The sequence below is a fragment of the Aphelocoma coerulescens genome, chromosome 12, assembly GCF_041296385.1.
Source record: "Aphelocoma coerulescens isolate FSJ_1873_10779 chromosome 12, UR_Acoe_1.0, whole genome shotgun sequence".
Lineage (NCBI taxonomy): Eukaryota > Metazoa > Chordata > Aves > Passeriformes > Corvidae > Aphelocoma > Aphelocoma coerulescens.
The window spans coordinates 20,386,293-20,401,404 of NC_091026.1; the positions used below are offsets into that span (position 1 = coordinate 20,386,293).

The following is a 15,112-nucleotide window of genomic DNA, read 5'->3' on the forward strand; positions in this document are numbered from 1 at the left end:
ATAAGTCCTTTATTTTTTTCCCGTGTGGGCATTTTTCATATTCTGTGCCATTTCCTTGGAACGGATCACACTTTGGTAAAAGGATGCAACACCAGAGTGAACAGGGCAGCTCAGTTCAGTGACAAGTGACCTGTTCACAGCCACTTACTCGGATGCTGTTGAGGTTGCTGGGGTAGCTCGGAGCTGGGTCTCCCCTTTACTTCCCCCAGCTGTGGTTGCTTTCTGTTCTTTCGCTTATCTTCAAGGGGTTTGGCACTGCCAGCACTGCCGGAGTGCGTTCACTTTCACACCTACACCTGGCATTTGTCGGCTCTTCTATTGCTGCAGCTTTCCGACCCGCAGCTGCCTCGGAGCTGCTCCGCTCTTCCCGAGCCCGTGCCACCGGCTCACCAGTGCTGCGGTCACACCTGATGCTCCGTTTGCCACGTTGTTGTCCAGTCCGTTCTGGCACTGTGCGATGGAAATCCCTGTGGCCATCTCCTCCACGATGCTGGCCCGGCAGCGTGGCTTGGCTTCCTCCCACCCCAGTTCCCTGCTGCCCGAGGAACGCGGCTCCTGCCCTCGCCGGGGCTTGTTCCCTGCCACGTTCTGTGGCCCCAGGGTCGGCCGAGGGTCTTCTAGTGCCCCGCGTGGTGTGAGCGGGGCTGGGCTGCAGGAGCTGCGGGTCACGCGTGTCACAGAACCGCAGGATCGCTGAGGCTGGAAAAAACCCAAAAGATCATCGAGTCCCAGCTGTGCCTGACCCGCACCTTGTCCCCAGCCCAGAGCACCGCGTGCCACCTCCAGCCCTTCCTTGGGCACCTCCAGGGATGGGCACTCCAAACCTCTCTCCCCGGGCAGCCCCTGCCAAGGCCTGAGCGCCCTTTCCATGGAGGTAAATTCCCCCGCTGTCACCGGCACTCCCGGGGCCTTTCCCAGTTCTGCAGCCGCTCGGCCCCAGCCCGGAGCGCGCCGGGGGTGGTTGTGACCGCAGGGCAGGGCCCGGCACCGGAGCGGCGCCCATCGCCCGGCTCTGTCCGGGGAGGCCGCGCCGCTGCCCGGCCCCGCCCTGACCCTGCGCCCGGGCGGAGCCGCGGCCGCGAGCCGTGCCACGACAGCCCCGCGCGCCCCGCCCCTTTAACGCGGCGGGCGCTGCCCTTGAGTGGCACACGGCGCGCCCTGTGGCCGGCGGCCGCTCCCCCTTCCGCGCCGGCTCCACCAATAGCAGTGCGGCGTGGGCGGGCCGTGCGCCGCTCCGGCCCGTGGTTCCGGTCCGCTCTTAAAGGGGCCGCGGCAGGGCGCGGGCGGCGCCGCTGCGCTATGCGCGGGCGGCCATGCGATGGCGGTCGGTGGTGCTGGGGCTGCTGCTGCTGCGGCTGGGGCTGCAGGCGCTGCTGACGCTGCTGCCCGCGCTGGCCCGCGGGCTCTGCCTGCACCCGCGCCTGCCCTGCCCCGGCCCGCGGCCGCCCGCGCTGCCCGGCCCGCCCGTGGGCTCTGCGGGCCGCGAGGCCCGGCTGTGGGGCGCGGCGGCGGGCGGCGATGAGTACGAGCGGCGCTACAGCGGCGCCTTCCCGCCGCAGCTGCGGGCGCGGCTGCGGGACGCGGCCCGGGGCATGTTCGTGTTCGGCTACGACAGCTACATGGAGCACGCCTTCCCCCGCGACGAGCTCGACCCTCTGCACTGTCGCGGCCGCGGGCCCGACCGCCGCGACCCGTGAGTGCGGCCGGGGGATCGGGGCCGTGGGCATGTCCGTGGGATGCCGGGGTGGGCTCGGGGCGCGGGGCTGGCACCGCTCCGTGAGTGTCTCCCAGGCGGCCAGGCTGGGCCCAGCCTCCTCCCAGTGCTGCCCTGCGACAGGGCAGTTGGTAATGGCCATAAGCTAAAATACAAGAAGTTCCACCTCTGTATGAATCACGGGATGGTTCGGGTGGGAAGGGACCTTAAAGCCCACCCAGTGCCACCCCTGCCATGGCAGGGACACCTCCCACTGTCCCAGGCTGCTCCAAGCGCCGTCCAGCCTGGCCTTGGACATTTCCAGGGATCCAGGGGCAGCCACAGCTGCTCTGGGCACCCTGTGCTAGGGCCTGCCCACCCTCCCAGGGAACAATTTCCTGCTAATATCCAATGTCAACCTACTCCCCTTAAGTTTGAAGCCGTTTCCTCTTGTCCTGTCACTCCAGTCCCCTCCATATTTCTTGTAGTCTCCCTTCAGGTACTGGAATGAACTTTTTTCCATGGTGGGGCAGAGCCGTGGAACAGCTGCCCAAGGAGTCATGGAGCCTTCCCCCCTGGAGACATTCCAAACCCACCTGGACACATTCCTGTGTCACCTGCTCCAGGTGACCCTGCCTGGGCAGGGGATTGGACTGGATGATCTGCACAGATCTCTTCCAACCCTAACGATTCTGTGATTCTTCTCTTCCAGCTCCAACCTGAACATCAATGATGTGCTGGGGAACTACTCCCTGACGCTGATCGACGCGCTGGACACGCTGGCGGTGAGTCCTTGGGGTGAGGACACTGCCCTGGTCACCCTGGGACCTGCCCTGGTCGCCCCAGGGACTGCCCTGGCTGGAGGTGCTCCCCAAGGCGTGGCTGGGTGCGTGGTGGCAAATAGCTGGATCACAAGTTAACAGCTGGATCACAAACCAGCAGTGTCATACAGGGGTAAGAGAATGAGAGTAGCTGGAGATGTGTCAGCAGAGATTTCCAGAGGAGACAGGAAATTTTGAAGCTCCTCCCCAAGGTTCAGATGAGATGTCTTTTGGGATATGCCGTTGTTCTGGTGCTCAGGATGGGTGGATTTGAACTGGGACTGCTGTGAGTTGCTGAGAGCTCCATCAGGAGGAGGGCTCCTCATGTACACAATAACTGGAAGAGCTCTGGTTGTTTCACTTGGCAGAGAGGGCCTGACAGACACACAGATCTGTGTGAAGAGTGGTGAAAGGAAGGAGGGCAAAACCTATAAAGCTGCTTGTCCCCTGCATTTCTGATAAAACTGGAAGATAATGTGAGGAGCAGCTCAGTTTTGTGTTGGTAGTACCAGGGTCTGGGGTCATGAGGAAGAGCCCCCTCCCTGGGCATATTCAGTGACCCCAGTAGGTTTCATTAGTCTCACCTGTGCAGCCAGGGCAGGTTTGTGCCTTCTGGAGTGTCGGCGCTCACTGGTGTGCTGGAGCCATGGGGGATGTGTATCTCCTCTGGTGCAGAAGGTGCTTTGTGCACTTTGGGATATCAAACCCTTCCCATTCTACCCTGGGACTGCAGTAGTGGAGGAGCTGCTTGAGCAGGGCAGCTCGGAGCAGAACTGAAAGCAGAAGTGGGGGAAATGTTGGGTTTTACTGAAAGAGAAGTTTGGGATCTGTGATCAGCTGTGTGGCTGATAATGGTGTCTTTCTGTCCTCCACCACCTGTGGGGCAGTGCCTAAGTTCTTTTCTCAAATATAAAGCTTCTAGTTGCTCAAGTCTCTTGTGTTTGAGAAGCTGCTGCATGGGGGAAGCCTGTTCTGCTCCTCATTGCTCCGATCAAACATGTGGGGCTTCCCCACTGGGTCTGGTAATGGGGAGAGCTGGCACCTGGTGCTTTGGTTAAAAATCTAGGTATGGTCCCTGTAAACCAAGTGTTTTCATGAACTCAGGCAAGCAGGAACCTGTGTTTTCATTCCACATTGCTGCTCCCTTAAAGCTCAGGCTGAATTTACATCTGTCTCTGGATGCAGTGGAAATCACTTCCTAGGTTAGACCTGTAGGAAGCAGGCACAAGGGAACCCTTGGATGTGCAGTGTTGGGTCAGGAACCTGAAAGGACGGACTTGCCTTTGGTCAAATAAATATCAAATCAGACTTCATTGTTCTGCAAGTTATGTTATGCATTAAGCTAAACTTAACTCTTGGATCAATAGTTCAGGCAGTTTGAACACTCAGTGTGCTAAATCTGACTGCTGGTCTAAGATGTGAACTTGCCATTCTCTTCTCCAGCCCTCTTCCCCAAGCAGCAATTGTACAAAATAGCTTTGTTTTTCTGTAAAAGGTGATGGGAAACTCCTCTGAATTCCAGAAGGCAGTGAAGTTGGTGATTGACACAGTTTCGTTTGACAAAGACTCAACAGTCCAAGTTTTTGAGGCAACAATCAGGTATGTGGTGCTGAGTTTCTGTCTTTAAAGCAGTAACAAGGTTAAAGACCTGGTGTATGTAATTCAAATAATGTATGTAATTGAAATCATTGATTATGAGGTCTTTGGCAGGCTTTAGTCCATAATTGTTCCTCAAGTAAGCTGTTTCTTAATCTTCTATGAAAATCTTCCATCCTTTCATATTGGAAACTATTTTAATCAGTGCTGTGTGCCCTGGAGCAGTGAGTCAGTGGTTGTCTCTGTGCTTGCAGACTCTGCTTTTTTGTTGTTGCTCTTGCAGCAGAGACTCAGATCTGTGCACAACAAACAACCCTGGGACAGCTTTTCCCGGGTCTGTTTTTCTTTCGTGGACTCCTGCTCACTTTCGTTTTAGATGCAAAACAGACCCATCTGTCTTGGAAATGGGTTTAGATGCTGTCTGATTTTAAAAGGTTTCATTTTCTGAGTGTCTCAAACAGTGTTTATTCCTGCTTCACTTGGCTAGGCACTCTTTTTGCTGAGTACTAAGTTTATGTAACACCCTTCCTGCCATTTGCAGGGCCAAGGAGCTGCTCACTCCTAAATAGCCTTGTTACAAGAACTCCTGGGTTAGGTAAATTTTGCAGAACCAGGTTTTGGTACACTGTGGCTAACAGCATGACTTCTACGTATTTTCACTACTGGTGGGGGAAAACCCACCATGGATCATTTTCTGTAGTGCCTGTAAGGAGCACAAAGTAATAATTCTGACAGACATGACACCAGTAAGGTGTTTAGGTGACGAATGAGGTTCAGAACAGACTGAAAACCTGAATTTTCCTTTTCCCACAGGGTTTTGGGAAGCCTGCTGTCTGCCCACATCATAATCACAGACACCAAGCAGCCCTTTGGTGACATGACCATTAAGGATTATGACAATGAGCTGTTGCATTTGGCTCATGACCTGGCAGTGAGGCTGCTCCCAGCCTTTGAGAACACCAAAACTGGCATTCCCTATCCTCGGGTGAGTGGACACAGCAGCCCTGGGGGGAAACAGACTCAAAGCAGTTTTTCACCTGTCCTACAACTTAAATTTTGTGCCCTTTTATGTGCACTTGGGGTATTGAGCCTGCTCTAAGTTACTATAAAATGACACAGGGGAAACTGCCCTAAGTTTTGGTGACATAGGCAATGCAAGTTGCTCCTTCTGTCTAGTAAATGTTTTCCCTGGGCTGATTTTTCACTGTGTTTATTGTTCCCTGTGGGTCAGGAGTCATTTGGTTCTGTGCTGTTTGGCTGCCCCGTGTCACACAGCAGCAAACAGTACTGGCATTAACAAGAAATACTGTAAAGGCAAATAGCTGAGGAAAGTGACTTTATTGGTGACTTGCTACTAAAACAATTGTATTGGAATAAAACTCTTCTGAAATATTTATCATACTGGGCTTGGAACTTATAATTTTCCTGAGTGCTGCTCAGTGGGTACTCAATACTTTGGGATTCTTGGATGCTGCAGCCTCTTGTTTTAAGCAGATGCAGTTGGCAAGGAGAAGGCTGTCACTTCTACTGGAACAACCCTAAACTGCAAAACTGTAATTAGCTCTTGCCTGGCTGCTCTTAATTTCTGGAGACAGCAGCACTGCTTTTCCTCCAGACCTGTCAGGCTTTAGAAACATGAATTTTCACTTCTGTTCAGGGCCTGGTAAAGCAGATGAGGGCGGTGTAACTTCCCTTCAGCACTGTGTTCTGTGGGGAAGGGGAGGAGCATCCACTAAGGAAGCTTTTGGTTTCAAGAGCACCAACTGAGGGGCAGCAAAGAAGGAGAAGCCTGAATGTTTAGGGGAAAGCATGAAAAAGTGGAGTGGAGTTTGCAAGGCTTAGCAAGTACAAGAGAAAAAATAGGATTGCCCACTTTAAGCATGATGCTATAAAGCTATGAAGAAGAATTTCAGGAATTCTACAGGAAAGCTTTCCAAGCAGCAATGGGCTGGTTTTCTCTCTCTGTGCACATTCCATGCTGCATATTGTGCAAAAACTACCAAAGAGGCTTGTTCCTAAGTGTGAGGGTGCAGCTGTGAGCACAGCTGGCTGAGGGCCAGCCTGCCTGTCCCTGTTGGCACTGTCGCTGTTCACAGGTGAACCTGAAGAAGGGGGTTCCTCCAGACAGCCACAATGAAACCTGCACAGCAGGAGCTGGATCCTTGCTGGTGGAGTTTGGCATCCTCAGCAGGCTGCTTGGTGACTCCACGTTCGAATGGGTGGCCAGGAGAGCTGTGAAGGCCCTGTGGAGCCTCAGGAGCAATAACACTGGACTGCTGGGTAATGTCTGGGGGCTGCTGTGTCCACTGGCTCCACGTTCAGCCTGCCTCAGGCTGTGCCAGCAGCCTGCAGTTCCTTCATGTGTCCTAAACTTTGTCCTTCTGCACCATCTGTAGCTGTTCAGTCACTTTCTCCTTGTGTGCCCAGGGGCTGTGTTGAACAAATGGCACTGTGGGGGTTTGTAAGAAAAATGGAGTCTCTGAATGACTCCTTAGGGCACACACATTTCAAATAGAATTTTTCACAAAACTGGGAGATGGAACTGAAGGCCCTGATTTGTGTCCCCATTAATGTAATTCAGATTGGCAGATGACTAAAAGTACTTAAAATAACTGCATGTGTGTGGGTGTTCCTCAGCTGAATCCACCACTGTAACACTTTATCTGATGTTAATCTTTGATTCTTCCTCCTTGGGAATTTCTGACTGTGTAATATTCCCCCCAAGTCTTGACTGGATTGGTTTTCTCTGATGTACTCAGCAGCCTCAGACTAAACTTTTTGTTTGTTCTGAAAGGAAATGTTGTGAACATCCAGACTGGTCACTGGGTTGGAAAGCAGAGTGGACTGGGAGCAGGGTCAGATTCGTTCTATGAGTACCTGCTGAAGTCTTACATCCTCTTTGGGGAAAAGGAAGACCTGGAGATGTTCAACGCTGCCTATCAGAACATTCAGAACCACTTGAGGAGAGGGTATGTGATTCGTGTCAGCATCAATTCCTGGAGCAGTGAATCCTCCAGCAAGATGAAACACTGTTTATAGTGCTTTGTGTCATGCCCCAGAAAATCTGTGTTCTCTTTACTTTAAGAAGCAAAATCTCATTTTCGTGGTAGTCCCCTCACTCCTCAGCAACCGATCGGGTGCAGAGAAACCAAGCTGGTTCCTGTCCCATTTATAAATATTAAGGCTGAGAAAAGTCTGGCACTGCAAAGGAAATGTATTAAATTGGCTGCTTTGTTCTTCTGAAGGCCTGATCTTGCCTAGCATGACTTTCTGGTAGAGATTCTGCTGGCAGAGCTCTAAGATAGGATACATCCCTTTATGAATTAACTTCTCTGAGAGCATGACCGATGTTTTGGTTCCTTTCAAAATCAGCCCAGCACAGCAAAGCAGTGGCTCCTTGCCTTTGCTGGTGGCAGTGCACTGTGCTCTCCTCAAGCAGAGGCATTTCCATGTTGCTCTTGTTCCCTGGCAGTCGAGAGGCCTGCAATGAAGGAGAAGGTGACCCTCCCCTGTACGTGAACGTGAACATGTACACGGGCCAGCTGATGAACACCTGGATCGACTCTCTGCAGGCCTTTTTCCCTGGACTGCAGGTAAACTTTCCTGCTGCTAAAGGCCAAGGAGAAAGGCTCATCCTACTCCTGGGCTGGGAATGAGTCTGAGCAGTTCTGAGCTGAGCTCCCACCTGTGGGTTTGCATCTGGTAGCTCTGATAAGAGTTCGGTTCAGCTCTGCATTAACTCAACAGTGTGGGGAGGCCTGGCCTGCTCCCTGCTGGATCTGAGAGACTCTCAATTTCCCTCTTTTAACCTCAGATTTGTATTCTGTGCTGTGAGGCTGAGCTCTGCTAAAGCTTTTGCTGCAAAGAATGAATACATTAGTACTTTTTTGGGGGGGTTATTTTGTGTGTGTTTTATGAGGGGAGAGTTGTGTTTGATGCCACGTTCTCATCTTTGCTGGCTTGCAGCATTAAGTGTGCGTGTCTCTGGCTGCTGTTGTGCCCAGGTGCTGATAGGAGATGTGGAAGATGCCATTTGTCTCCATGCCTTCTATTATGCCATATGGAAACGCTATGGAGCTCTCCCAGAGAGGTACAACTGGCAGCTGCAGGCCCCAGACGTTCCCTTCTATCCACTGAGGCCGGAGCTGGTGGAGTCCACATATCTTCTTTATCAGGTATTTCACTTCTCTGAGTTACAAACCGTGGCTTGGCCAAAATGGTTTTGTTCAGAAGGTCATTTTTCCCCCCCTGACCTCTGGCCAGCTGAAGTTTGGCAGCCCTGGAGCTGCCTGTTGGCATGTGGAGGTCTCTGGGCAGGCACTGCGGTGTTGTGCAATGTTGTTGCTCTGCTGATTGCTTCAAAAAAAGCCTTTTTTCTAAGGCAGGCAAAAACAGCACTAAACAACCTTTCCTAAAAGGTGCTGGCAGATTTTTGCAAGGCAGAGACTTGTGACTGCTTAACCAAAATTGTTGAAGTAAATATAACAGCTTTCCTTGCAACACTGTTCAGGCACACATACAATAAACTAAAATAACTGTCTGCCTACAAGGAAGGTATCAGAGAGTTTGGATTTACTGCAGGTTTAGGATTTGCACTAAAGCAAATGTGAGAAGCTTGCACAGGCTAATCCAAGTCATGCTCCTATAAAGATAAATTTGCTGTGTGATACACAAGACTCTGGTACCAATAGGCCTTTGTTGTGTTATTTTTACAAGATTTCAGAATTGCTGACTCTAACTCTTGTCTGTCTTCCTTATTTAGGCCACAAAGAACCCATTTTACCTTCATGTGGGAATGGATATTCTGCAGAGTTTGGAAAAATATACAAAAGCAAAGTCAGTCTTCAATGTTTTTTTCTTCTCTCAGTGCTATATACCTACATTTTATTATACAAATATTATATAGAATCCAGTCTGCCACATGTAGGTAAACCAGAAAACCCAACCCTCCCTGAAAGCCACAACTGGTGATTTACTTACTGAGCACTTCTTTCTTTCCCATCTGAAAATGAAATTACAGTCCAGTGGCAACTTCGTACCTTCAGAATTTTGTAACTGCCTTTCAAAATGCATTGTTGATGATCAGCTGCTAAAAGCTGCTGAAAATAGTAGTTGGGATTTTTCCTAGGGATCCTGCAAGACTGTTTCTCACCTCGTGGTGTTTAGCTGAACTGAGGGATGCCCCCTAAGCCAGAAGCTGTTGCATATCAGCTTCTAGTTCAGGACAGCAGCAGTGAATCCTGACTTTAATACTGAGTAGCTGAACTTCTTGCAAGACTCAGAGTGAAGACAGTGAATTTTTATTCCTTATTATTAACTGACTCATTTTGTAACAAATGTGTAATGATTGGCCAGGTCAAGCATTGCAGCTGAGTGGGGTTCAGGTGATCACAGACCCCTCAGGACCCCAGAACCAATAAGCAATGAGTGCTTGCACAACACAATTGTTCCCTTTGAACTTCACCCCTGGCAGTTGGAATGGTCTGGAGTAAAGGAATATCTGGGGAGCAGTTTGGGAGCAGGACAGCTGGGAATTAAAGCCAAACCACTGTTCCATGTTGCAGGTGTGGCTATGCCACGTTGCACCACGTGGTGGAGAAGACGAAGGAGGATCGAATGGAGAGCTTTTTTCTCAGTGAAACCTGTAAATACTTGTACCTGGTACGTGTGTGTTCCTCATTGCCAAGATACTGTGCACAGACATGCTAGAGTGAGGAGGTGGGAGGCTATTGATTATTGATTATTAATTAAACTAGGTTGGGTTGGGGGCAGGACATCATTAATTACAACCTGCTGGGCTCTAGGGCTTGTGTATGGGAGGGATTCAGGCTGTGCTCCTCTGCTTTGAGCTCACCCCAGTCTCTGAGGTTGGGCAGCTGCCCAGCTGTGGCTCCTGAACCTGGAGTGCTGGAAAGGAGAGGGGACAGGACTGGAGGAAGCTGCTGCTCAGCTCTGAGCTAACTGCTGCTTGTAGCCCTCCTGCCTGGAGCAGCCTCTGCTTTCTCCCCACCGGGCTTTGGCACTCCCAGGAGAAAGCATTGCCTAAGCCCCTGCTCTCAATCTCCCTTAGTGCAGAAAACCAAATAAATCTATGACTGAGTGGGTGCCAGCCTAGAAATGCCTCACAGAGCAGCTTAGAAAATAAGGGCACTTCAAGTTGTGTGCAAAGTTTTCCTTCTGCTCTCCTCTTCTAACTGCTCAGATCAATCCCTTGCATTAAGACGATTTATTTCCATTTGCTCCAGCATTATTTAGCACTAAAAGGTATTTTTGTGTGATCCTTCAACGCCTGAGTACCTGTTTGCAACTCCTCGGAGATGAAGGGTGCTGCACACCAACAATGACTGTCTCTCCCATCTCTCGTTCAGTTGTTTGATGAAGAGAATCCAGTGCATAAATCTGGGAATAAGTTCATGTTTACTACTGAGGGCCACATCGTGTCTGTGGACGAGCGTTTCCGGAACTCGCTGTGGGAAGACATCCTCCCTGGAGAGGAGGACAGCGCCGAGAAAACCAAACCCACCGAGCTGAAGGCAGCCAACTTCAGCTCCAACGTAAGGAAGGCACAGGTTGCTCCTGCCTTGGGGATGGAGGAGGGGCAGGCAGGACAAAAAGAGCCATTTGGAAGTGGTACCGTAGACAATTTCCTTTAGGAATGTTAAATATCTGAGAAGCTCCCGTGAAAAGCACTTGCAGCAGCAGCAAAAAAGGGATCATGTGAGGGATTGTGGTGAGAGTGAAATCTGTCCCCTTTGAAGTATTTTGCAGCAAATTTTTTGTTCTTTGTTAATTTATTTCCAGTTATTTTTCCCTTCCCCTTTGCCCTTAAAACTCTGCAGTGCTGCTGTCGGGAGGAGAGGGAGAAGCAGAGGGTCATTTAAACCAAGCTTTGTCTTCCTCAGGGTGGTTTTGGGGGTGTAAAGGGGACCTTTCTTAGCAAGGCCTCAACTGAGCCCAGAGCTGTGAGCTCCAGTGCCCATCACCAACCAAAACAGATCTGGTTTTAATCAGAGAATCACAGAATGGTTTGATTTGAAAGGACTTTGAAGGTCATCTCATTCCACCCCCATGGGCAGGGACACCTTCCACTAGAGCAGTTACAGAACAATGTTTTTAAACCTCTGCTGGTAGGTTCTGGTGTGGTTCCTTCCCTCCTCCCCCCAAAGCTCCAGAAAAAGAGCATTATTTTAGACATTCACAGTTGTCATAGTGAAGGAAATCTCAGTTGCACAACAAGCTGTGCTGTATGTTTGGAAGCTGCAGCCTGCACTGAGGAAACACTTGCTGCTCATTTATGGGATTTGTGGGGAAGTCTGCAAAGAATGAGGGAAACTTGGGATAAAAAGTGTTATTTGATACAATTTTCTGTACTGGGAGGATCTGAAAGGATTGCAGAGGGATGGGATTGCCTGGGTTTGGATTTGAGATTTTAAAAATATTTAAATTTTCTTAACAGTGTAACAGAGTCCCTGATGAGAGGAGGTACCTGCTGCCCCTGAAGAGCAACTACATGAGACAGATCGACAGGATGGTGGGACTGATCTGAGGGACTCTCCAGGGAAACTTTGGAGGAGCCTGGGATTCCTCTGCAGACATTTCTCCCCCTTCAGCTGCTCCCTGCACAGGCTGAGTGCCCCAGGTGTCCCCTGGGCCTGTGGTCAGCCATGGACACAAAGGAGATGGAGCTCAGTGCTCCGAGCTGGGGTAACCTCCTGTGCCACCCGAACACACAGCTCTTGTTTCAGGACTTCCTATGAAAAATGTTCTTGCAAATGAAGGCTGAATATGTTTTAAAAGAAAAAGAAGGCAAATTGGCCTGTGCCACTTAGCTACCTCTTTGTGGCTGTGTTACAAATGTCCCTCTAGAGAAGGGTCTGGTTTTTAATTTGAAGTGATCTTGGCTTGGGGAAGGAGGGGGAAAGTGCAATTTTTTACACCAAGTTGAATTATTGAATTTTTCTGACTAGCAATACACAACCTTAAGGTCTACTCAGGTAGGAACCCACTGGGTTTGCTGAAACAAAACTGCTCTATCTACTCTTGGAAAGATAACTCACTCCTGGTGGTGTAAAAGCTGTTGGTAGAGTCTGATATCCCTCACACACACAGCTGATAGAACAGGCAGGGTTGTGAGAGCCTGTAGCTGCAGAAACCAGTGATCAAACCAATCCAGGTGCCTTTTTGGAAGGGAATGGGGGGAGGGAAGGGGGAATTGCAGAGCCACTCAGGCAGAAGTTCCCAAAGTTTCCTTGTTTGCCATGTTTTAGTGCCTTTTCAGGAGAGATGCTGCTAAGAACTGGTGTCACAGTACACGAAGAACAAACTGTTCCACATTCCTGACAGGATTCGTGTGTTAGTGCCTTAAGTTCTCTTCACTAGCAGGGAAAACTGAGCTTCCTTGGGAAGATGGAAAAGTATTTTAGATGAGCTGGTTGCAAAATACAGTGGAGCCCAAAGTCACTTAAAAAGAGATGATTTCCCTTTTTTGTCTTTTAAGATCCTGGAAGAATATCTGTCTATGAACTTTTGGGAAGAAAGCAGTTAAGGGCTTGAGGGATGACAACAAACTGAGGCCAAAACAACATTCTTAAATATAACAAGTTGGGGTTGTTTTTTTTTTCCAGTGGTTCCCCGTTGCTTATATACTTCTAACTTTTGACTACAGTTGAAATAGTAAAATGTTATTTTTGGGTTAATGACTTTTAAATTGAGGCTTAAATACCAGGGCAACTTGATCTGCTGTATTTTCACCTTCTTAGAACAACATTGGTTTTCATAAACCATGTGTTGCAACTCAAAACATTTCTAATAAATACGAAGTTTGTGCTGGAGAGGTTATTGTTGAAATCTTTTAATGTACAGATGCATCTCAGGGACTTTGTTATAGATCTTCTGTTCCATGATAGTTGAATCTTACGTTCAGGCAAAAAAAAAAAAAATCATCAAGTCTTCTTGGTCTTAGTGTGTGTGTTTGAAGGGCTGAAGGGTTGGAGGGGGGAGAGGGAAATAGGTTAAAATTTCCCAAATTTTTGCAGTAGAATGGGTTGCCTTGGTGTTTGAAGCAGCTGGTGATTCCAGCTCCTGTAGAATTGGCTTTGTTAATGTATTATTGGAGTGTCTGAGTCGCCTGTTTAAAGGAAAACAGGAATTCAGGGTGGTGTGATGCAGAGAGGTGTTGGGAGAGGTTCAGGCTGTGCTTCCCAGCCAGTACAGGGTGAGGAAGGGCAGGAGGATGGACAAAGGCAGGGGGGACCTCTGCTCACCCAGGAGGCCCAGGGATCTGGGCTCTGAAATGCTGCTCCTGGGCCAGCAGGGCTCACCCAGCTCTGGAATGAGAAGTGGTGGGGTGGGAGCCCAGCGCAGCATCCCACCCTGGCTGTGTAAACTCAGAGTGGCAGTGCTGGGATGGACAGGACACAGGAAGGAACAGGACACCAGGACAGACACACCCAAAGTGTGGTGGTGGCTTCTGGTCCTGGTTTGTCCCTGACTCCCAGTTTAGCTCCCTGAATGTGTCACACTCACCACTGTGTGTTTGTGCCTTCTGAACTCCTGAACCCAGGGGAGGGTCCCAGCCCAGGATCATGCACAGAATCCATTCCAAAGTTTTCCAGAGAGAATTCCACGACTGTGAGAAAGTTGCAGAACAATTCTGCCATCCTTTTTTCCTTGTTTTTGCCAGGAATAGTGAAAGGTGGCTGAGAATGGGAGCAGCCCAGCCAGGAATTGCAGCTTCCAGCCAAACATGGTCAGCTTCCCTTGGGAATTGCTTTGGAATTTCTGTTGCCAGGTGATGTGACAGTCATCTTTCCACAGAAATGCTCTTTATCCTCAAGGAAGCTGGTGGTAAAAGACTCTGTGTTCCTTCAAGAGCCAACTTTTCTCCCTCTTTGCTCTAAAACTGCTTGGATGCATTTTTACTCTGTAAGGACAGGGCTCCTGTTAACGCACTAAAATGAGAGCTTTTGTACAAGTCAATGGCATCAAAATGGAACTGATAACAGTGCTGGAATCACTTGCTGAAATAGACTCTTGTATTTCTTGGTATCATGTGCAATATCAAGTTTTCCTAACTAAAAGTGCCATGTATGCTCAATTGTTATTTATCCAGGAAGTATTTAACTGAGGAGGGAAACTTGGAAGAGGACCAAATGTGCTTGCATGAAATGTCCTGAATTTTCAACACTTGGCTTGCATTTTGCAGATCCACATTAAAAAGTAGCGTGTTTGACTACTCTGATGTGTGTTTGTCTTGTAGGGTGGTTCTTGCAAGGCTTGCAGGGGATCTCCCTGCACCTTCTGTGCACTGGGATTTCACCTGGTTAGAGCTGGGATGGTTCCTTCCTGCAGGGCAGTAAACCCACCCCAAAACAACAGGGCTCTTTCTTCTCCCCCTGTTCCCCTTTCTGCCCATGAGGATTTGGGGGCAGCTGAGAGCAGGGAGTGATGTGGGATAAATGAAGTGTGGCAGCACCCAGCCTCGTGAGCAGGTCCTGACCTCCCTGCTGTGATTCCCAATCCTTTGTCCAATCAGTCCGTGAAGCACCTGGTTCAGGTGGGAATTCTGCACCAAGAGCCTTGCTGGGCTCTCTCCAGCCTGTGGATAACCACCCTGGGAAACAGCTCATGCTGGGTTTGAGAACAGGAACGTGGAAATTCACTGTCTGGCCATCACTTTGATTTATGGGTTCTCTTTTGCTGCCTTTTCCTCCTGGGTTTGTTTTCTCTCTGATTGGCATTATCTCTTGTGTTGTTTCCTGGTTTGTAGTCCTGGTTCAGAGACTGCTGGAGCTGACAGGACGTTTGCTGTATCTCCTGATCAAACTCCACGTTCCAAGGAAATGTCTGTTGAACATCACTGATGGCAATTTTGCAGTGGTTTTAAAGTTCCTCTGGGTTTTTGGATAATGAGATCTTTGCCTTTTGTTACTTTTGTTGCATTCAGACTTCTAAGTGTCAGTTCCAAAGTGAGTGTAAAGGGGCTGAAATCCTGATTTTGGGG

The 15,112-nt window shown here is 49.6% G+C and overlaps 1 protein-coding gene across 1 annotated transcript; it reads left to right on the forward strand.

Moving 5' to 3' along the window:
* Positions 1-1,256: 1,256 nt before the first annotated feature.
* EDEM1 (ER degradation enhancing alpha-mannosidase like protein 1) lies at positions 1,257-14,350 on the forward strand. The gene is made up of 12 exons (XM_069027851.1): positions 1,257-1,693; positions 2,406-2,478; positions 4,010-4,113; positions 4,924-5,095; positions 6,207-6,390; positions 6,905-7,079; positions 7,583-7,703; positions 8,115-8,285; positions 8,873-8,946; positions 9,675-9,771; positions 10,479-10,664; positions 11,567-14,350. Exons 1-12 carry the CDS (start codon positions 1,314-1,316, stop codon positions 11,654-11,656), a joined length of 1,827 nt encoding a protein of 608 aa, XP_068883952.1. The 5' UTR covers positions 1,257-1,313; the 3' UTR covers positions 11,657-14,350.
* Positions 14,351-15,112: the final 762 nt, after the last annotated feature.

Bases quoted from the DNA above. Each gene is read 5' to 3' on its own strand.
- EDEM1 (XM_069027851.1), top strand. From the start codon at position 1,314: ATGCGATGGCGGTCGGTGGTGCTGGGGCTGCTGCTGCTGCGGCTGGGG. The intron at 7,704-8,114 runs GTAAACTTTCCT...TGTTGTGCCCAG, and splicing joins CCTTTTTCCCTGGACTGCAG to GTGCTGATAGGAGATGTGGA. The intron at 9,772-10,478 runs GTACGTGTGTGT...TCTCTCGTTCAG, and splicing joins CCTGTAAATACTTGTACCTG to TTGTTTGATGAAGAGAATCC.